We start from the raw sequence: 19696 nt of genomic DNA, 5'->3' as shown, positions 1-19696 counted from the left end.
ATCCCTCTGTCTGAGATGGCAGTGATGGGATCAGGCTCATTTCTCATGCTGGGCCCCACTCTCCCAGGCAGCTCCTCCATGCCTCCTTTAACTCAGTTTCCCCAAGTCCATCAGTCATGTGATGCTGAGTGTCACCCTTGAGTGCCCTCAGTCCTTCAGAAAAGAAGGGCCACTCTGATTCCCTCTCAAAGACTCTCCCATTCCCTGGGGTATACAGAGGGTATACCCCTAACACCACGGGGGCATTTATTCATTCTTTTATTTCACAAAATAATCAGGGACCTGCTATGTGCCAGGCACTGTCCCTAGCAGTGGCCATGGCTTTGCTCATTGCTAAGCCCAGTGCAGACCCAAAGACCCCCTCCACTCAGCCGCCCCATGAGAAGGAGCCTGGGGTCTGAGCTGGGCCATGTAGGGGTTGAGGGCAGTGGCCTTATTGCTCCTCTGGCCTGGCCAAGGCAAATGCCAGGATGGGGAGACTTGAATGTCACATCATTTCAAACACCTTTCTCCCACTCTGACCCCCACAAGCTGACCTGTGTCAGCCTGGGCCTGTGCTCTCCATGAGGGGACCTCTTCTTTCCCATCACCGCTCTGCAGCCAACAGTGCCCTAGGCATTCTCTAGGCTTCCACAGAAATGGCAGAACCTCTCTCACCGGGTCTGGGCCTCCCCTTGTGGGGTTTCCTGCCTTCTCTTGGATGGGGGCAGGGAGGGAAGAAGAAGAGGAGAGCTAGGATAGGAACTATGTCCCTTTCTGTCTTCCTTCTTATTGGCACTTAAGAACACCTAATACAGGCTGGGTTCGGTGGCTGGCACCTGTAATACCAGCACTTTGGGAGGCCGAGGCAAGTGGATCACCTGAAACCAAGTTTGAGACCAGCCTGGCCAACATGGCAAAAACCCTGTCTCTACTAAAAATACAAAAATTAGCCAGGCATGGTGGCGTGCACCTGTAGTCCCAGCTACTCGGGAGGCTGAGACAGGAGAATCGCTTGAACCAGGGAGGCAGAGATTGCAATGAGCCGAGATCACGCCACTGCACTCCAGCTTGGGGGACAGAGTGAGACTCCATCTCCGAACAAAACAAAAACGAAAATACCTAATAGAAGCTGGAACTTTCAACATATTCACTGCATGGTAGTCAATTTCCCAATCTCCCAAATACATCTGATTTGTTCGTAGCAGTCTTTTGATGGGCTCAAGGGTTTCCAGCATTTCAGTGGTTAGGCTGGCAGCTTTCATTGTAAATTATTTAACAATGTCTTCCATGCCCTCGGTTTCCACCATCACTGCTCAGATATTTTGGTTTCTGGGAGTTGGATTAGGAAGAGGAGGTAACAGACATGCATTCTAGCCCTGGCTCTACCATTGTCTACCCCTGTGATCTCAGGATCCCCTCTGAGACTTGGTTTCCCCTCCTGCACAGCGAGGGTTGTACTGGCCAAGCTGTAAGGCTCCTGGATGCTTTGGCACCTACAGTTGGGTTCCTGCAGGGGCTCTCAGGTGCCCTCCCTGGTGCTTGACTTCCGATTCTGTTTCCTCTTTCACACCCACTTGGCCTGTGTGTGAGCCTTCCACCTGTTCCTGTTTCTCCTGTCCTCATAGGTCACATACCCTCATAGTATCTCACCCCAGGGAAGAAGGCTGTGCTTCACCTTGGGGCCCCCCTAGTGGGGAGTGTCTCACCAACCTTGCTTGTGGGTGCCAAAGGCAGCTGCCTGAATGGTGTGATGCCATGAGAGGCAAAGGGAAGGCCTTTGTGCCCTAAACATCCTCCCTGTGGCCCTGCTAGCAGGCCTGAAATGCCCTTGCTCCATACTCAGCTGAGATTTTGAAAGCTCCTAATAAAAGCCACAGAATCAGAGACTCCTTGGAGCCCATGTGGTCGGGTCTTTCCTGACTCAGAAATCCCCTCTACAACGTGGTCCACTCTTTGCTCACCTTCTCCCAGTGGCAAGGAGCTCACTGCCTCCTAAGACAGCACATTGGCTGGAGAGTGCTGGCTATCTTTCAGTGGTCTGCTGTCTTCCAGCAGCCTGTCCCTCATCCTGCCTCTAGGTACACACCTTTCTTTCCTCTTCCTGTGGCAAAAAAACTTTCTGGGAGGGTAGTGGCAGGGACTGTGCCTAAATCCCTCATCTCAGTATCTCCAGTGACTAGCATAGTGTCTGACTGGCAGAAAGCATTTGTTCACTATATGTTTGATGAGTGACTGCAAGGTTGGATGAAAAGATGGATGGATAGATGGATGAATGGATGAAAGAATGAAAGGATGGATGAATGGATGGAAGGAAGGATGATGGATGGCAGGATGGATGAAAGAATGAAAGAATGGATAGACAGATGGATTGGTGACTGGAAAGATGGAAGGATGGGCCAGGAGTGGTGGCTCATGCCTGTAATCCCAGCATTTGGGAGGCTGAGGTGGGTGGATCACTTGAGGTCAGGAGTTCGATACCAACCTGGCCAACGTGGTGAAACCCCATTTCCACTAAAAATACAAAAATTAGCTGGGCATGGTGGCGGGCACCTATAATCCCAGCTACTCAGGAGGCTGAGGCAGGATAATAGCTTGAACCAGGGAGGCAGAGGTTGCAGTGAGCTGAGATCAGGCCACTGCACTCCACTGTGGGCCACAGAGCAAGACTCCATCTCAAAAAAAGAAAAAAAGATGGAAGGATGAATGAATGGATGGATGAGTGGATGGAAGGATGAATGAAAGGATGAAAGGATGAGTGGTGGATGAATGGATGGAAAGATGGAATGATGGATTGATGAAAGAATGGATGGGAGGAAGGATGGGTGAATGGATGGATGGATGGATAGGATGGATGAAAGGATGGATGGATGAATTGATATATGGATAAACGGGTGCATAAATGAATTGATAAATGGATGGAGAGATGGACTGATGAATGGATGAATGAAAGGATGGAAGGATGGATGAAAGAAAGGATGGATGGATGAATCAACTGATGGATAGACAAATGGATAGACAGATGGATGAATAACAGGAAGGATAGATGGATGGATGGATGAATGAATCAATGGATTGATGAATGGATGAATATGACCTCTATGATTTTCCCTTTCATGCTCTCATCTATTTGTCATAAGTTAACACTTAAAGTTCCTTTCCTCCTGGCAACTATAGGGTGGTGCCTGCAGGAATTCTCTGCCACCAGTATCAGAGCAGTGGACTCCTTGTCTCTCCTGCTTAGATCAAAAGTGCTTTAATTCTATTAGTATGATTTAGAATGAAGCCTACTCTTCTTTTCTTTGTAGTCTCCTCCCACTGTTGAGTTATTCTGAGTCCTCAGTGAGCTAACACCTCCACATCTTTTGGACATGTTATAGTTAAGCCATGACCTCCAGCTTGTATAAGAGCGACCGACTTTTTTAAAAGAGATGGGATCTCACTATGTTGCCCAGGCTAGCCTCAAATTCCTGGGTTCAAATGATCCTCCTACCTTATCTGCCCAAGTACCTAGGACTACAGGTGTGTGCCACACCTGGCTGTCATTTTTGAATCCAAGATAGTACGTAGCCACTGTTCCAGCCTGTTCAAATCCTTCTGAATTCTTCTTGTGACCCAGAGAGAAGGACAACAACTACTTTTATTGAACACCTCATAGTGATAATGATCGTACGGCAGGTGTACTTCACTTGCAGAGTGCAAGCTCCATGAGGGTAGGCAACCCGCCCTCTGCAGCACCTAGTTCAGTACCTGATACACAATCGGCGCTTAGTAAACATTTGTTGAATGAGTGAGTGAACATCTATCTCATTGAATTCTCACAGCTGCCCTTTGAGGTAAATACTTGTCTTTTTCACACATGAGCACATTGAAATCAGAGAGGTTATGTAACTTTTCCAGGGTCACACAGTAGATGACTGACCTGAGTGTCTGAGATCAGGCTTGCCTGACTCCTAAACCACCACCCCAAACTATCAAGCCTGCCCTCAGGGCTACAGAGTGTTTCTTGGAGGAGATCTTCAGCCCCTCCACCTTTCACCTCTCCAGTGGGTAACTGTACCCCAGCATAGCATTGAGGGAGACTTAAAGAAAGGGACAGGAAGCTTTGATGGGGTTGGAGACAGAAGGGGTGACAGGAGGGTGGAATGTTCTTGGCTGACAGCAGCTGGGAGGACTGGGGGATTCTGACGACAAGATGAGGGAGCAAAATGGGGATCAAAGACCAGCCCAAGACTTCTTCGGTCTTTGAAGATCAAGCCAGGGCAGGTTGGGAGTGTAGGTCCCTCTTTTCAGCCCCAAACATACGGTAGCCCAAGGAGAAGGGCAGGCTCCCAGCCCCTCCAGGCCCAGCCCCTCCTGCCCCATCCCACACTTACTTGTTGCTGAAGACTTTGCTGTAGTTGAAAACCTGAATCTCCAGCATCTCATTTCTGTCGATGCTGCTGGCCACTGGCCACCGAAACGTCTGGGGAGAGAGGAACAACTGTGGCTTTGGTGGCAATAACAGGTAGGAGCCTTGGGGCGTGGGAGGGGAATCTCTGTTGGGGGTCTCCAACAGCCAGAATGGCCCCTCACTTGGGCCCAGTGCTCCCCAGGGACAAAGCATTGACACCTGGAATCTCATTTAGTTCCAACGACCACCTTGCAGAGCCGGCATTGGTGCCCACTCCTCTTTCAAAGATGGTGCTCGGAGATGTTGGAGGACCTGCCCAAGGTCATGTGGTAGGCGAAGAGTCTGGACCTACCAGGACTTTTGACTCCCTACACAGTGCTGTTTCCATGGCCTCCTAGTTCCTGAGGGGGCTTGGGAGAAGGCGGTGCAACCAGGGTGGTGGTCGGGCCCCAGGGAGACAGCAAGGATTGTGGATGTGAGCCTGGTTTTTGGCGAGTGCTGAATGGAGCTGTGAGCTTCCAGCTCTCTCCCATCAGGATCACCCTGACTGGTGTGGGCTCTGCCCCAGACTCCTATGTTGAGTTCAGACCACTCCTCACTCTGCCAATGGTAACATCAGGGACAGGTTTGAGCTGATTAGTGTTCCTGGGGTCAGACCCACAGCCTGTCCCCAGCTCACTGTTTCTGGATTCACCCTTACCACTTCTGTGTTGCTTCCTCCCTAACTTAATGTTAGTGATGAGTAGGAATTTGATTGGGATTTTTCCTGGTGCCCTAGAAATGGCAACAAGGGCTCAAAACAGAGGCTAAAGTGGCCTAGTGCCCCATTCTGTAAAAAGCAGCCAATGGGCAGAGCCGGACATCTTCCCAGGGCTTCCTCAAAGGCCCTGTTACCTCCAACCATCACCCAGCCCACCTTCCTGGGATGGGACAGAAGACTGGGCAAGGGAAAGGTGGGAAGAATTCTGTCCTGGGTGTAGTGTTTTTGTGGTGCTTCTTGGGGAAACAGCTCATGGCGATTAGTTACCGGCAAGAAGGGCAGCATGGCATGCAAATCCCCAGTGGCATCTGTAGGGCAGTGGACTGGCAGGAGACCGATGGAGCACTGCAAGGCAAGGAGCCCAACCTGCCACTGTTGGCTGTGGCAAGTCTTCGAGTTGCGCTCCATTGGCCAAGTGGGGTCGAGTGATCTAATGACACTTTTTCCATGGGCTGCCCACCAGGGGAGGATGTGGAGGGCCTCAGCAGGGGTCCCTGTCCCACTCCATGTCCTGAGCCACAAGCATGAGGGAAGGGGGATGGCCAGGGGTGAATAGGATGCCAGACTGGAGTAGGAAGCCCTTCTGGACAGGACCACACGGCGCTGAGGTCTGCTCAACACGCTGTGGAGAGGCCGTGTCAGGGAGGATTTTGACAGGTCGGGTGGAAGACAGTGACTTTTTATTTTTTAGCTCCATTTTTATACCCTACCAAATTCAGACTGCTCAATAGGCCAATAATAAATAATAATAGTAATAATAGCTGCCATTTCTGGGGAACTTTTTCTCATGCAAGGGTCTGAATGCTCTATGTGCATTCATTCATTTAGTCTTTCCGATGGCCCGAGAGGCAGGTAGTGGCTTCTGTGCTCTATAAACAAGGAACTTGGCCTCAGAGCAGCTGCGTGATTCGGAAACTCCGTTGGTGGCTGAGCAGGCCCTGGGAAGGAGGCTTCTGAGAGCCCACCCTGCATGTTTGCCATTTCCAAAGCTGAGATTCCTTCTCCCAGCCTGGGGGCTCGGAGGGCTTGGGCACACTGGGCCAGCCCGCAGGTCACTGCCCAGTGTGGGCAGGGCGTGTTTCAGGAAAACAGCCTTTGTGACATCTCCCTTCAGGACTGGCTAAGTCCCAGGGAGGACCCGGCCTTGGCATGAGAGGGAGGAAGAAGCAGAGGAGGGGGAGAGGGGTCTGCAGGGTGCGGTGGGGAGGGTTCTGAGCAGGGCCTAGGGAGGGCTTTAAAGGCAAAGTGGGCACAGGGCAGAAGGGTGGGCTGAGGGGCCCTGGAAGTGGAGGCAGCCTGGCCCACAGGCCTCATTCAGCGGCTGCGGCTCCAGCTTCTGGATGCCTCTGGCAGCTCAGCAGTGTGTGGTTCTCTTAATGAAGCTGCTTTTATGGGGCTGCAGGGAAATAAAGCAGCCCAGGAAGGCCCAGCTCATCAGTCACAGTGCCGCGTGGGAGTCGGGGTGCCGCAGGAGCTGCCGAGATTCGGTTTACTGAGGATGAAGCAGGGAGGAGTGATTCAACCCCCTAAGGGTCTGTGGGTGGGATTTTGGCATTGGAAGGAGAGAAAGATCAGGAATAAAGGACATGACCTTGGAGATGGCCCTGTGAAAGGGATGGCGGGTGTTGAATGGTGGCCGGAGGCTGAGGCTAAGGGACCTGGGGAGGGAGACTGCCTGGCTGGGGGGCAAGGACCAGTTTGTTGAGTGAGAGTTGGGTGTCAGGCAGGGTCCAGGAGAGAGGGGGCTTCCAGAAGGGCCCCTGACTGCAGATGAGAATAATCAGGGAAGCGTGTGTAGGTGTGTGGCTCAGGTGCCCTTTCAGGAACTCATCAGCCAGGTGTGGGCAGTCCCTGAAGACGTCAGAGGGGAAAGTTCTTCTTGGAGGCTTTCTGGGCGAGGGAGAAGACAGGGTCCTCACTGAGTGACAGAGGCTTCCCGGGCGAGGGAGAAGACAGGGTCCTCACTGAATCACAGCAGCTTCTTCAGTCTCTGACTTGCTCCGTGCTTTATAGATAGGTCTGTCTCCCTCCCACATTTTCCACCCACAAGAGGCTTTCCCCTCATTTCTCTTTTCCTTCCCTCCCGCGTCGTTCCTGTGCTTTCTTCTCCTCGCCACATCCATTTTCTCTTTCATCAGTTTCTCTCTCTATCTCTATCTCTTCCTTTGTCTCTGTCTCCCTCTGTCTCTCTCAGGGGTTCTTCATCTTGGCTGGAACTGGAATCCATTCCAGAAGCTTTTAAAAATCCCAAGGCCCAGGCCTGGAGACGGATCAAGCCGGCACCTCTAGGTGGGGTCCTGGCATCAGTGTGGGGCCTCGGAGGGTGATGGGCCTCCCTGCTAGAGGGAAGTGACTCAGGGTCTGGGACTGGGGGTTTCTCCCATTTGACCTCCCTACAAGCAGAGGCATGGGCTATAAGAAGGAGACTTTTTGGGTTGAATTTTCCTCTCTTTTCATCTCTCCTTTGTTAAAACTTTTAAACGGCTCCTTCACAGCTCCCTGAAAGAGGTGGGGATTCCCTTTCCCAGCACCCAGAGACCCCCTTGCTGTGCCCAGACAGCATTGCCAGGCCCATCTCCCATTGCTGACACCTTCCTTTGCTCAGGCAGCGTCTGTGAGGTCTGGGTACCTTACAGAGCTCCAAAGGACATGCCCACCCTTTGCTTCCTTTTGTTCTTCTGACAACATTGAGGCTCGCATCTCATGCAGACTGGGAGTCTCCGTGGTGTTGCAGAAACTCTAAGTTTGAGTCAGGAGACTTGTGTTCTAGCCCTGCCTCTGCCACTCACTAGCTGTGCCTTAGCTTCCCCATCTGTGAAATGGGAGGTGACAATATCTACCTTAGAGGGCTATTGAGGGAATTGAATGAGATCTCACAGGTGACAGCAGTCATAAGCGACACAGCACTGCAGAACGCTTTTGGTTTAGATTTTCCCAGTGGGAACTCTGTGCAGGTCTGCAGCTGTCCCGTCTCCCTGTCATGCCACCTTCCTCCCCCTGACCCCCATCACTTTCCTTTTCTGCCTCGGCCTATGGATTTCACATGTCTCTTTCACTGCTTCTTCTCTTCCTAATTTCAGTTTTCATTGTCTCCTCATTTTTGTGGTTATGTCCTTTCCTCCATTTGGGGTGACATGCTGAGAACACAGCAAGACGAGATGAGGACTTTGAGGGCTTGGGAGCCACACTCCTCTCCTGACTCTGCCATTGAATTTATGAGCTACTAGATTGAAGGAAAGGGGGCTGGGTGCAGTGGCTCATACCTGCAATCCCAGCATTTTGGGAGGCCGAGGTGGGCAGATCATTTGAGGTCAGGAGTTTGAGACTAGCCTGGCCAACGTGGTAAAACCCTGCCTCTACTAAAATACAAAAATTAGCCGGGTGGGTGGTGCATATCTGTAATATCAGCTACTTGGGAGGCTGAGGCAGGAGAATCGCTTGAACCCAGAAGGCAGAGGTTGCAGTGAGCCAAGATGGCGCCACTGCACTCCAGCCTGGGTGACAGAGCAAGACTCCGCCTCAAAAAAAAAAAAAAAAAATTGAAGGAAAAGGGCTTCTGAAGGAAGAATTTCATCTGGGTACCACTTAGTACTTCCAGAGCACCTTTTACCCATAACAAACTCACAGCAACATGGCAAAGATGTGCTCCTTTTACAAGTGGGAAAGTGGAGAGGCGAGAGTTGCCCAGGGGCACAAGGCTGCTTGGTGGCAGAGGCAAGATTCAAATTCAAGTCTCAGAATGCTTAGTCTGGAGTTCTGCCTTAGGGCTTAATCCACTACACTGAACCCTCTCCTGAAGCCTGGTACTGCTGGGCAGTTAAGCCAAATATAGTCACTCAAGATGTCACGAGCCAGCAAGCCCCATGCTGGGGGCGAACATTTGCCGAGTACTTGCTGTGTGCCAGGCTCTGTGCATGACGCTGTGCAGAGCACAGGGATGCAGGTTGTTTCTCAGTCCTGGGGATAGTACTGGATAGTTCTGGAGACAGACACTGACCCGGAATAGCAGCCTGGGATAAGACTGTTGACAGAAGCAAGACGGTAGGTAGTACAGATACGGAGGGAAAGAGGGCCTCTGTTGCAGGGGCGGTCTCAGGAGCCCTGGGAGTGCTGAATCCTGACCCAGTTTTCTGGTCTAGGCTTAGCCCTGACCTGGCTGGTGCTGGCCAGGGCGCAAGGTTCTGCATCCTATCAGCCCCAGTGATCTAGGACTCTGCAGAAAAAGTTTCCCCGATGCACTTTGGAGAATGACCTGGATTATGTCCAGCTTGGCCCCTGACTGGGCCTGGAACCATCCTAAATCAGCAAGGTAGCATCCTTAAAGGGACAGGGTTGTAGGTTTGGGGGAAAATATTGAGATGCACTACAAAGCTTTAGAGCAGGGGTCCCCAAACCCCGGGCCATGGACCGGTACCAGTCCATGGCCTGTTAGGAACGGAGCCGCACAGCAAGAGGTGAGCGGCGGGTGAGCGAGTATTCTCGCCTGAGTTCCACCTAATGTCAGATCAGGGACAGCATTTGATTCTGATAGGAATGTGAACCCCACTGTGAACTGCACATGCCAGGGATCTAGGCTGTGCACTCCCTAAGAGAACCTAATGCCTGATGTTCTGAAGAGGAACAGTTTCATCCCCAAATCACCCCCGGCCACCACCATCCCAGTCTGTGGAAAAATTGTGTTCCACGAAACCGGTCCCTGGTGCCAGAAAGTTGGGGACTGCTGCTTTAGAGTATAGTGGGAAAGAAACGGATTTGTGAGCTTAAAGACCTGGGCTCAGTATCCCTAGTGTGGCTTTTTCACTTTCCCAGGACACAAAGGCTGAGTCTTTCTCTGTCTCTCTCTCTGTTTCTGTCTTTGTCTCTGTCTCTTTCCCCAGTTTCTTCAGAGTTGTAAGTTAAATGTAGGATCTCAGATCTCAGCTGGTCTTCTTGGGCAATTCTCTTCCCCACTCTAAGACCTGTTTCTTCAAGTGCAAGACAAGAGGGTTAAACTAGATGATCTCTAACCTTAGAGATCAAGGTGATCTAAAGTCCCCTTAGGTGATCTCGTCTGTGCCTTGACTGCTTCCTTTCTATCCAGGCCACAGCAAAGGGCTTGATGTACCACTAGCCCTGCTGAGCCCACTTCGTCTGGGCACAGGCCTGTGGTGACAGGTGCCAGTCCTAGTGAATATCACTGTTTTGTTCATTCTTTCACTCGACAACATTTTCTGAGCTCCATGCTGGGTGCCACGCCAATGATGAACAAGACAGGTGCGTTTCTGGCCTCCAGGAGGTAACAGCCCATGAATTCCAGGGACAAGCAGAAAGGGGCAGATAATGCCAAACTCCCCTGCCCTGTCATCCCCCAGGCTGGTGACCTCTTCCTCCTCTGGGCTCAGAAGGCCCAGGGTCCCTCCTTGTTGGTAGTGGGTCCATCTGCCCACCAGACTGAGCCCCTTGAGGGCAGGACTGAATCTTGTCTACTTTGCAAATGACCACAGGTCCTGGAATCAGATAGACTTGGGTTTAAATCCTGGTGTGGCTCCTTATCACCTAGGATGTGACCAGCCCAGCAAGTTCTAGAGAGTCTAATGCTTGTGTCAAGCTCTCAACCCATCTTGCCACACACTAAGTGCTCGGTAAACAGCAGCAGTTCTTATCATTGCTCCAAGTACTATTGTTACTCTGGCCTCTCCCCTGGGGCCTGGTCCACACAGGGCCTGTGTTAGAGCCAAAGCAAACTGGCTAAAGGTGGCTACTCCTGCTTCCCCAGGGCACAAAGGCTGGGTCTTTCTCTGTCTCTCCATAGCTTTTCCAGTGTTGTAGGTTAAATGTAGGAGCTCAGGTTCCAGCCTCTGGGAAAGGAGACACCATGTCCAGGCTCTGTTTTCACCCATTGTTGTAGAGAGCATTGTCTTTCTTCCATGGCCTCCTCCTCCCCACTCAGGTTCCTAAGCCCAGCTGCTGCAGCCCCTCTCACCCATGCCTGAGCAGAGAAGGGGCCCCTCCCTTGCTTGGAATCCCTTACCTAGTAGAGCTGTGAGAGACACTTGCTTTCTTCTCTGTCATTTCATTTTTTCTAGCCTTGTGACAGTCCCGTGGGGGCAGGCAGAGCAGGGAGCATATCCCTCTCTTACAGAAGGGGAATGCAAGGCCCAAAGAGGTTCCTCAGCAAGGACTGTGGTGCAGGTCTCATGACTCCCAAGCCACTGAGTCTCGCTAAGCTGGCTCCTGCAGGCCCTGGGCAGAGTCAGGCGGAGAGAAGAGGCTTTCTGGAAAGTCAAGAGGCTTTTGGGGGATTTGAAAGGGCCTCTTTCCCAGGATATTCTGGAACCACTGGCAGGCAGGTTCTTTCAGGGGGATGCCAGGGAAGTTTACGACTTACCCACTGGGTCTAGAGAGAGAGGTTAAAGCCAGGGTACGGTTCCAGGCTATCTTTGGGATTGGGCTGACCCAGGCCTCCGGGCCCTTCCCGAACAGGGGATAGGAGGGTGGCCTTCCGGCTTCGTGGGATGTGCACTGCTGACCAGTGGTGGCCAGAGATGCAGCCACTTCGCACAGGGAGAAATGGCGGCAGGGGGCGTGGAGAGACTTCCACACGGGCCTTGCAGGGGTGGTGGGAGTCAGGCCCTATCACTGTATCCAGAGAGGCTTAGGTCTCATCTACGCAAGAATTCAGAGCCCTGGCTTGGCCGCTTCCAGCTCTGTTACCTGGGGAAGGGTAGTTACCATCCGAGCCTGATTCCATCTGTGGATTATTTCAGAGATTGAGTGGAAGGGGCATGGCTCAGGAAGCAGCTCAGGGCTGCTTCTGGGGCTGCCACCATCTTCCCACGGGGCTCCCAGGTGGGAAGTGCGAGATGGCCTGAGTGTTGCGAGTCATTTTACATCCTTGCTCCCCGCCTCACTAAATGCCAGCAGATTCCTCATTGTGACAGCCAGAAACGCGCCTGTCTCCCCAGTGGGTGGGCAGCACTTTCCCCAGGTCGGAGCCACTTCTCCCCATCGCGTGCCCTGTTCTCTGACCCTAGTCACATGCTTCCTCCCATAACTGCCTGGCTTCTGCCCCGCCCCAGTCTCTCCACACTGACTCTGGCTACCCTATCCCTAAGCTCCCATACAAATCATCATGGGGTGTTGAGCCCAGGTTCCTCCCTCTGGAGTATCTCAAGCCCAGGCTGGCATTCATTAGATGCTCAGAATGTGGCCTCTTGTTCAGGGCCAGCAGAGACAGACTCTCCCCCTGAGGTGGGTTGGGTAGAGTTGGGAAGAGGAAGGACACGGTGATTAACTTTGAATGTCATGCATACCTGTGGCTCAGGTGTCCGGGGCGCTGGGCATGGAAAGGGGTGGCAGTGCCCTTGGAAGGGGCATCAGGTTGCCCCCTGGCTGGATGCCTGGGCTGACATGTCCCCTGGGAGTCTTGGGAGGAGGGAGTCAGATGCTGTGCCTGGCGGATTAGTGGGCAGAAGCCCAGGGAGGTAGGACTATGGGAAACTGGGCCAGGCTGCTGGAATCTTCACCCAGCCAGCCCAGTGCCCTGACTGAGGAAATGGGGAGGGGAGGGAGCAGACTGGGTGTATAATGCAGCAAGCCTGAAGCCTCTATGACCGCTGTCTCAGTGGGCAACCATGGTTCCACTCTCACCATAACCCTTCATTTTGTTAATCATTTTACAGAGACCTTCACACCCATCACCAATCCCATTTGACAAAGATGGTGGCGGGTTTAGAAACCGAGGTCATTGTACAACCAGGAGGGGGAGAAGGTAAGGACAGAAACTTCCCTAGCTCTAGTGATTCACTTTAAATGAACAATTCACCTGTCCTGTGTAGCAGTAGGGATGTACCAGGGAGGTAGTGGCAACTGTGCCCCACAGTGGTTGGGGAGGGCGTGGTGGTGGGCTGCGACGGTTGATGGCTGTGTCTGAGCCTGAGTGAGGAGTGAGGCTTTGCTCCCTGTGTCTCCAGCTCTGGGTCGATGGACACAGCCACATCATGTGGCCCGGTTTCAGAGGGAGGGAGACAGCTGGTGCCAAGTGTCAGCCTGGTGGCTGCTCAGCCGAACGCCAGCAGCCAACCTCAAGAGGTACAGTCTGCCATAAGGCCCTTCCCAGCCCCCACAGAGCCAAGCAGGAAAGCCAAGCCCAGGCAAGAGGGGGTACACTATTTGAGGGTCACCATGGAGCTTCCAGTTTGGCCAAGATGGTGATGGACGACTGCTGGTCCTCACCCCAAAGTCAACCCTGGAGAAACTACAGCAGCCAGGGGGGAATATAGATTCTGGAAGCAGCAAACAAATAGATGAAAGAATGTGAGGAGGCCGAGGAGGCCGCGGGCTGCTTGAACTGGTGTGTGTGTGTGTAAGGATGGGGCTCCCAGACAGGCCAGGTGCCGAGGGGACGGGCAGGGAGAGGGAAGCATTGTTAAGTCCTCTCACCGCTCCCAGACACTCCCGTGGGATGGTGTCGCCTACTCCTTTGCTGATAAAATTGTGACAACAGCCCAGCTGGAGTGAGGATTGAGAAAAATCGTTGTCAATAGACCAGCAGCTCACGTCTTTTCTCATGGCACCCCCAGAGTTGTTGCTGAAAATCCAGACTGTCTTCTCTTCCCCATGTTTCCCCTCAAGGTCTGGAGATGGCGCCCTGACTCAGGTGGGGTGCTTGACAATGTTTCCCTGGTGACCGGGGCTCCCACCTCAGTGCCTGGGGCTGCCCTGCTCTTCCAACCTTGAGGACTGACACAGATTGGCCTTTGCGATGTCCCCAACACTTACCTGCCTCGTTGGGCCCTCAGCTGGTGGCTCACATTCAGGTCTACAGCACCTGTGGGCTCTTTCTCCACAGGGAATAATAGGCCCAGACCTGGCAGGGCTGTCGAGGTGGGCAAGGCTGCTGTTCCCCTCCTCACCACCTCCTTCAGGAAGCAGCTGAGAGGTGAGGGGCTCAGAGCAGGCTGGCGCCTGGGATTTGGGGCCAGTGTGTGCCCACAAGAGGCAGTGAAGGGTGCTTGCTCCCCTCTGGGCTCAGGGCTGAGGGAGGGGGTGGTCTTGGGCCTCCTACCTCGTCAAAGTCAGCCACATCCTCACAGTTCTCCAGGACCCGGGAGTAGAAGGATTGCCCTGCAGGGAAAGAGGAAATAAATTCTAGGGTCAGACCTGTCCATACGACCAGCGTGGGCTCAGACCTCCTCATCCTGGGAGTCATCCTGACAGCATTTGACTTGTCATGCAACATGGGACCTCCTGGCTTGCACAGTTCTCCCAGGGTGAGGCCAGTCCCCATGCGGCCTCTTCTCTGACCCTCTCAGCAGTCCCGTGAGGGAAGCCGGTCAAAGGCCATGAGTTCCATGTTAGGAACGGGAATCCTAAGGCACAGAGGGCCCAGGCTGGTCCGAGTGGCCGTGGAAGAGGAGCCCAGGAGCTATTCTCCACCACGCTCTTCCCCCATGGATCTCTCAGCCTCCTCTGCAGCCTCCCCAGCTCTGGTGGTAACTCCGGGCCCTGCTGCCCTGAGTAGAAACCTGGTACAGAGGGTGTAGCCCCTGCCTGCTGATGGGGGTCTGTGAAGCCCAGCTTCCTTCTGCAGCCACCCCAGGGGCTCCTGCCCAAACCAGGTCCCCAAAAACAAGTCAGATCCCAGAGTTATTCCCTGTGGGACAAGGGCCTTCCCCTTCAACCACTGTCATGGTTGTCCATCTTCCTGTCAGCCTTAGCAGAGAAGACGGTCTCTGGCAGTTTCCTCCTGGGCTCTATTCCTGCCTCCACTTTCCCCACTGGCACGGGAAGTAGAGCGTCTATGAGATGGACACCCATCGTCCCAGGCTCCCCCATCCGTATGCCACCCAGTAGGGCACGCTGGGAGGACAGAGGGAAAGCTGCCCTCTTTGCTAGTCCAGTTGGAACTGGCCCAAGATGTGGGGAGAAATAAGTCAGGAGAGAATCGAGGGCAGGTTGAAGGGGCTCCAATGTGTGGGAAACACCAGCTAATTCAGTTCACTTTGAGAAGCAGCCGCTGGAGTCTCTGATGTTCCAGGCCATGTCCCGGGGCCTCGGAATAGAGGATGGACCAATGACAAAGGCACAAGCTCCCACCCACAGGGAGCTGATGGTCTAGAAGGGAGGCCAGGAGCCAAGCAACAGGGCACCAGTACAAGGGAAACACCTTTCTTTTTTTTTTTTTTTTTTTTTGGAGATGGAGTCTCGCCCTGTCCCCAGGCTGGAGTGTAGTGACAAGATCTCGGCTGACTACAACCTCTGCCTCCTGGGTTCAAGTGATTCTCCTGCCTCAACCTCCTGAGTAGCTGGGATTATAGGCTCCCGCCACCATGCCCAGCTAATTTTTGTATTTTTAGTAGAGACAGGGTTTCACCATGTTGACCAGCCTCATCTGGAACTCTTGACCTCAAATGACCCGCCCGCCTTGGTCTCCCAAAGTGCTGGGATTACAGGCGTGGGTCATCGCACCAGGCCTCCAGTGCAACACCATTCAGTACATACTCCAAGGCACAATTTTGCACAAGAAACAGTAATGGTACAGAGAAGGGAGGATACATACTGTTTTAGGGGTGGGATGGAACCCCAAGAGAAGGGACTGTAATTTCTGTGAGGAGAAACCTAGAGATAGGATGAGTTAAAGAAAAATTTGTTGCCTAGAATTAATTTATTATCCTCTGTCAATTCCATAGTAAGGGAAAAAAGGCAGCATGTATATTAGAACTCCGTTAATAAAAAAAAAATACCAACACCCAAATTATATGTATATACTTCTTCTATGAAGACACAAACATCTCAAACCATTGAAAGTGGTTACCCCCTCCGGGCGCAGTGGCTCACACCCGTAATTCCAGCACTTTGGGAGGCCGAGGCGGGCAGATCACCTGAGGTCAGGAGTTCGAGACCAGCCTGACCAACATGGAGAAACCCTGTCTCACTAAAAATACAAAAATAGCTGGGCATGGTGATGGGCATCTGTAATCCCAGCTACTTGGGAGGCTGAGGCAGGACAATCGCTCGAACCTAGGAGGCGGAGGTTGCTGTGAGCTGAGATCACGCCATTACACTCTAGCCTAGGCAACAAGAGCAAAACTCCGTCTCAAAAATAAATAAATAAATAAAATAAAAAAGAAAGAAAGTGGTTATCCCTGGGGAGGGAGAGTGAGAAGGTACGGAAAGCAGCATGCTTTGATGCGAGCCACCACACCTGGCTGAAAGACAAATAAATAAATAAATAAATACATGTGAATTTGAATTTTTTTCCAGTAACCATGCTTGCTTTTAGTAATTGAAAGACAAATGCCTTTTTTTGTTTGTTTGTCTTGAGATGGAGTCTCGCTCTGTCACCCAGGCTGGAGTGCGGTGGTGCAATCTCGGCTCAGTGCAACCTCTGCCTCCTGGGTTCAAGTGATTCTCGTGTCTCAGCCTCCCGAGTAGCTGGGATTACAGGCATGCGCCACCGTGCCTAGCTAGTTTTTTTTACTTTTAGTAGAGATGGGGTTTCGCCATGTTGCTCAGGCTGGTCTCGAACTCCTGGCCCCAAGTGATCGCCCACCTCGGCCTCCCAAAGTGCTGGGATTATAGGTGTGAGTCACCGCACCCAGCTGAAAGACAAATACCTTTAAATATCCACCAGTATAAACCATTTCATTGAAGGACTCTCTCCAGGTTGAAGCCATTCCTATTTGGGGGTTAGTTTGGGTTGTCACTGTTGGAGACCATGGCATGGGGGGAGCGGACTGTGCTCCTCTCCCTACAGAAAACCTGGGAGACCAGGCTAGAGTGGCGCCAGGACAAGGAGGTACTGGAGGGGTCAGAGGTCCTCTGAACCTTCCCTGTGATGGGTCTAGGGGCTGGGCAAGGAACGGGGCTCAGCAAAACAGGCTTGTTCCCTCCAGGAATTGACCTCTCTCCTCTGGCGTTGGTGGCCTTATCTGTTTAGTAAGAGCTCTCCAAGGTCCCAGCAGCTTTTATGACCCAGGAGCTAGTCCTAGTTCAATGCAGAGCTCCCCTCTGACAAGGAGGGCTGGGATTGGAGGGGTCGTTGATGTCAGATCCACTGAAATGGGGAGTGTGGATCCACTCCGAAATGGTGTGTGTTCGTGTGTGTGTGTTTTGGGGTGGGGGTAAGTGGGGAAGGGCTGGCTGCATCTGAGATAAGGAGCAAAAAGCCATGCCACAAAGCAGAGGCTATCTATAAAGAAAAGAGATGTGAAGTAAACAAGATGGGAAAGAAATAATCTTTAGCACTAGCCAGGGACATAAAAAACAAAACAATCAACAAGAAATATCTCAACAGCAAGCCCCCGGGCAACCAAGGGAGGAGAGGGAAAGTGCCTGAGGTTTGAGTTTTTAATTTTCCCCACAGGTAACACACAATATAAATTGAGAATCAGGTGAGCATGTTTGTGTATAAGGCCTTCACCTGAAGACCTGCTGCTCTGAATAATCAAAGACCTTTTCATCCTAGAAGATTTTAATGAGCCTCAGATATAGCTGTCCTCCAGGGTCTCTTGGAGTGAAAAACCGAGCAACCCAGCAGAGGATTGGGAGAGGTTGGGGAGGGGCCCTGCTCCAAGATGGTGTCAGATTCACATCTACAGGAAGCACCAAGGCTCAAACCCTCCCCTGCTTGTGCATTTGTCCATAGCTTTGTTAGAGAGGAAGTAAAATATGTGAAATTAGCCACTGCAGAATTTATACATCAGGGCTCTGTGTCGAAATGTGCTAAAACCTCATTGATTTAGGCCCTGGGGATTTAGAGATGGTGAATATTTTCAAACAGGATGAGCTAAATTTACCTCTAGCTATTCTTTTTTTAAAAAGGTTTGCTGAAACACATCAATCATATAGAAACAGTGGAAAGGCCAAACTATTAAGAAAACAAAATGTCCTTCAGCATTTTGGATGAGCCATTTCAGGAGGGTATGTACAAACAGTGGCTGGCCGTATTCAAGTGGTTCTGTTCTGTTCCCTGGAGCAGAGCCAGGGGACCTCCATCATCTGTTCCAAGTGATCAGGGGAATGACTAACTCCATCTCTTGTTTCAAGTTCATTTCCACTTAACATCTACTCCATTCAACGTCAGTCTTGTTGACATTCCAGCTTCATTTTAAATGGCTTTCAGACAAAACCATTAAAAATCCCAATATCCAATCACCTTTCTTGCCACAGAGAAGATGGAGAATAAAGCTTGAAAGAAAATAGCCTCTTCCTTACATGGAAAGGCTGTTGTGGATTGAGTGAGAAGGAGGTTAGATGGGGAAAATAGGACAGCATCCTCCTTCCTTCTGAGGCAGCTGCTTCTGGGATAGCTGAGCTGTTTGGTTTGAAATAAACTCCTCCCTGAGTCAATAGATGGAGTATGAATAGCAGAGTCTGCTCAAAGTGTAACAAGCGCCATGGTATCAGATATACCCATTTCTCCATTCACCACTTAAAAATATCCACGCGGCAGCTCTTCTCCTAAATGGAGACGAGCTCAGTGCTTGTTTCAGAAGCAGGATGGCATGCTGGCCTTTCATGGGACGTGATTTAAGGGGACAAAATGTTCCATCTGCCCAAAATAGCTCCCTCTTCCAGACAGCTTACCCTGCTAGGGCCACGCCTCTGAGAAAAGGCAGGTGTGCAGGGACATGGCTGCCAGCCCATGTATGTTCATTCATTTCCACAGGCAACCAGGGCTTTCTTGCTCCTGGCTTGTGTGCCATTTGGCCTTCACAGAGGGGAGTTGTACAAAGACCATTCGAATCTGAACGAGGCCTTTAAGAGAATATTACAATCCAGAGGGAGATATGTCAGACATGGAAAATTCTGCTGATGATATAAGGCAGAATTTTGTCATTGGCATGCAAAAAGTGTAAATAAAGTGAAAACCCAGAAAAAGGAGCAATGACTCTCAACATAACGGATTAAGGAGGCATTGCAGAGGCACAGGCATTGACACTGGAAGACGAGAAGAAATCTGGATATTCAGGCAGACTGGGGAGCAAGGAGAAGGCGGGAAATCCAGGCACAGAGAACAGTGTAAGGAAATGTTTGAAAGCATGGAGCAGAGAATGGAGCCCCCAAGGAGCTGGACACAGGACGGGGAGTCCTGATGGCGAAGGGAAAAGCAAAAATGGTCTTCCCTCAGGGAGCAGCCTGTGGAAGCAAGACTGGAGAGGGGCTGGGGTCCCAAAAGGGCAGAGGGTGAGGTGGTGGGCCATCTGAAGGGGAAGGAGAAGGTCCTGAGACTGTTTTCAATGACATCATGATTTTGCCAGGGCCCAGCCCACTGGCCTGTCTCCCAGCAGTGCCTGCCATTGCTGTTGTCCCTGTGTGAACTGAGAAACAGAGTAAAACGCTGCTGGTGACTCAAACCTGGCGCTGCTATTTCCTCGCGTTATTTAAAATCATCAAAGCCTTGTTGTATGTGCTGCCTGGGCTGGGCTGTACAGAGCTCAGCACAGTCCCATTCTATCCCGTGACGCTCCCATATCCCGGCGTCTCCTCTCCCGCTCTTCCTCTACAGCGGCTCTCTGAGTGGTGGTCCTGCTGTATTTTTTCTCTCCCCACTTCAGATCAATCTGTTCCTTTTGAAGGCC

General features: G+C 51.8%; 1 protein-coding gene across 1 annotated transcript in view; it reads right to left on the bottom strand.

Moving 5' to 3' along the window:
• The window catches only part of OTOF (otoferlin), a 122223-nt gene that overhangs the window by 75056 nt on the left and 27471 nt on the right, over positions 1 to 19696 (bottom strand). The window contains exons 2-3 of the mRNA XM_011972734.1: positions 14179 to 14237; positions 4356 to 4444 (exon numbers count right to left, since the gene is read on the bottom strand). Of these exons, the coding sequence (XP_011828124.1) occupies positions 4356 to 4444; positions 14179 to 14237 (148 nt within the window). The remainder of the gene's footprint in view (positions 1 to 4355; positions 4445 to 14178; positions 14238 to 19696) is intronic.

The sequence above is a fragment of the Mandrillus leucophaeus genome, unplaced genomic scaffold (assembly GCF_000951045.1).
Source record: "Mandrillus leucophaeus isolate KB7577 unplaced genomic scaffold, Mleu.le_1.0 Scaffold13, whole genome shotgun sequence".
NCBI classification, from domain to species: Eukaryota; Metazoa; Chordata; class Mammalia; order Primates; family Cercopithecidae; genus Mandrillus; species Mandrillus leucophaeus.
Note: the sequence above shows the minus strand (reverse complement) of the source record. Positions and strands in the feature narration are given on the sequence as shown.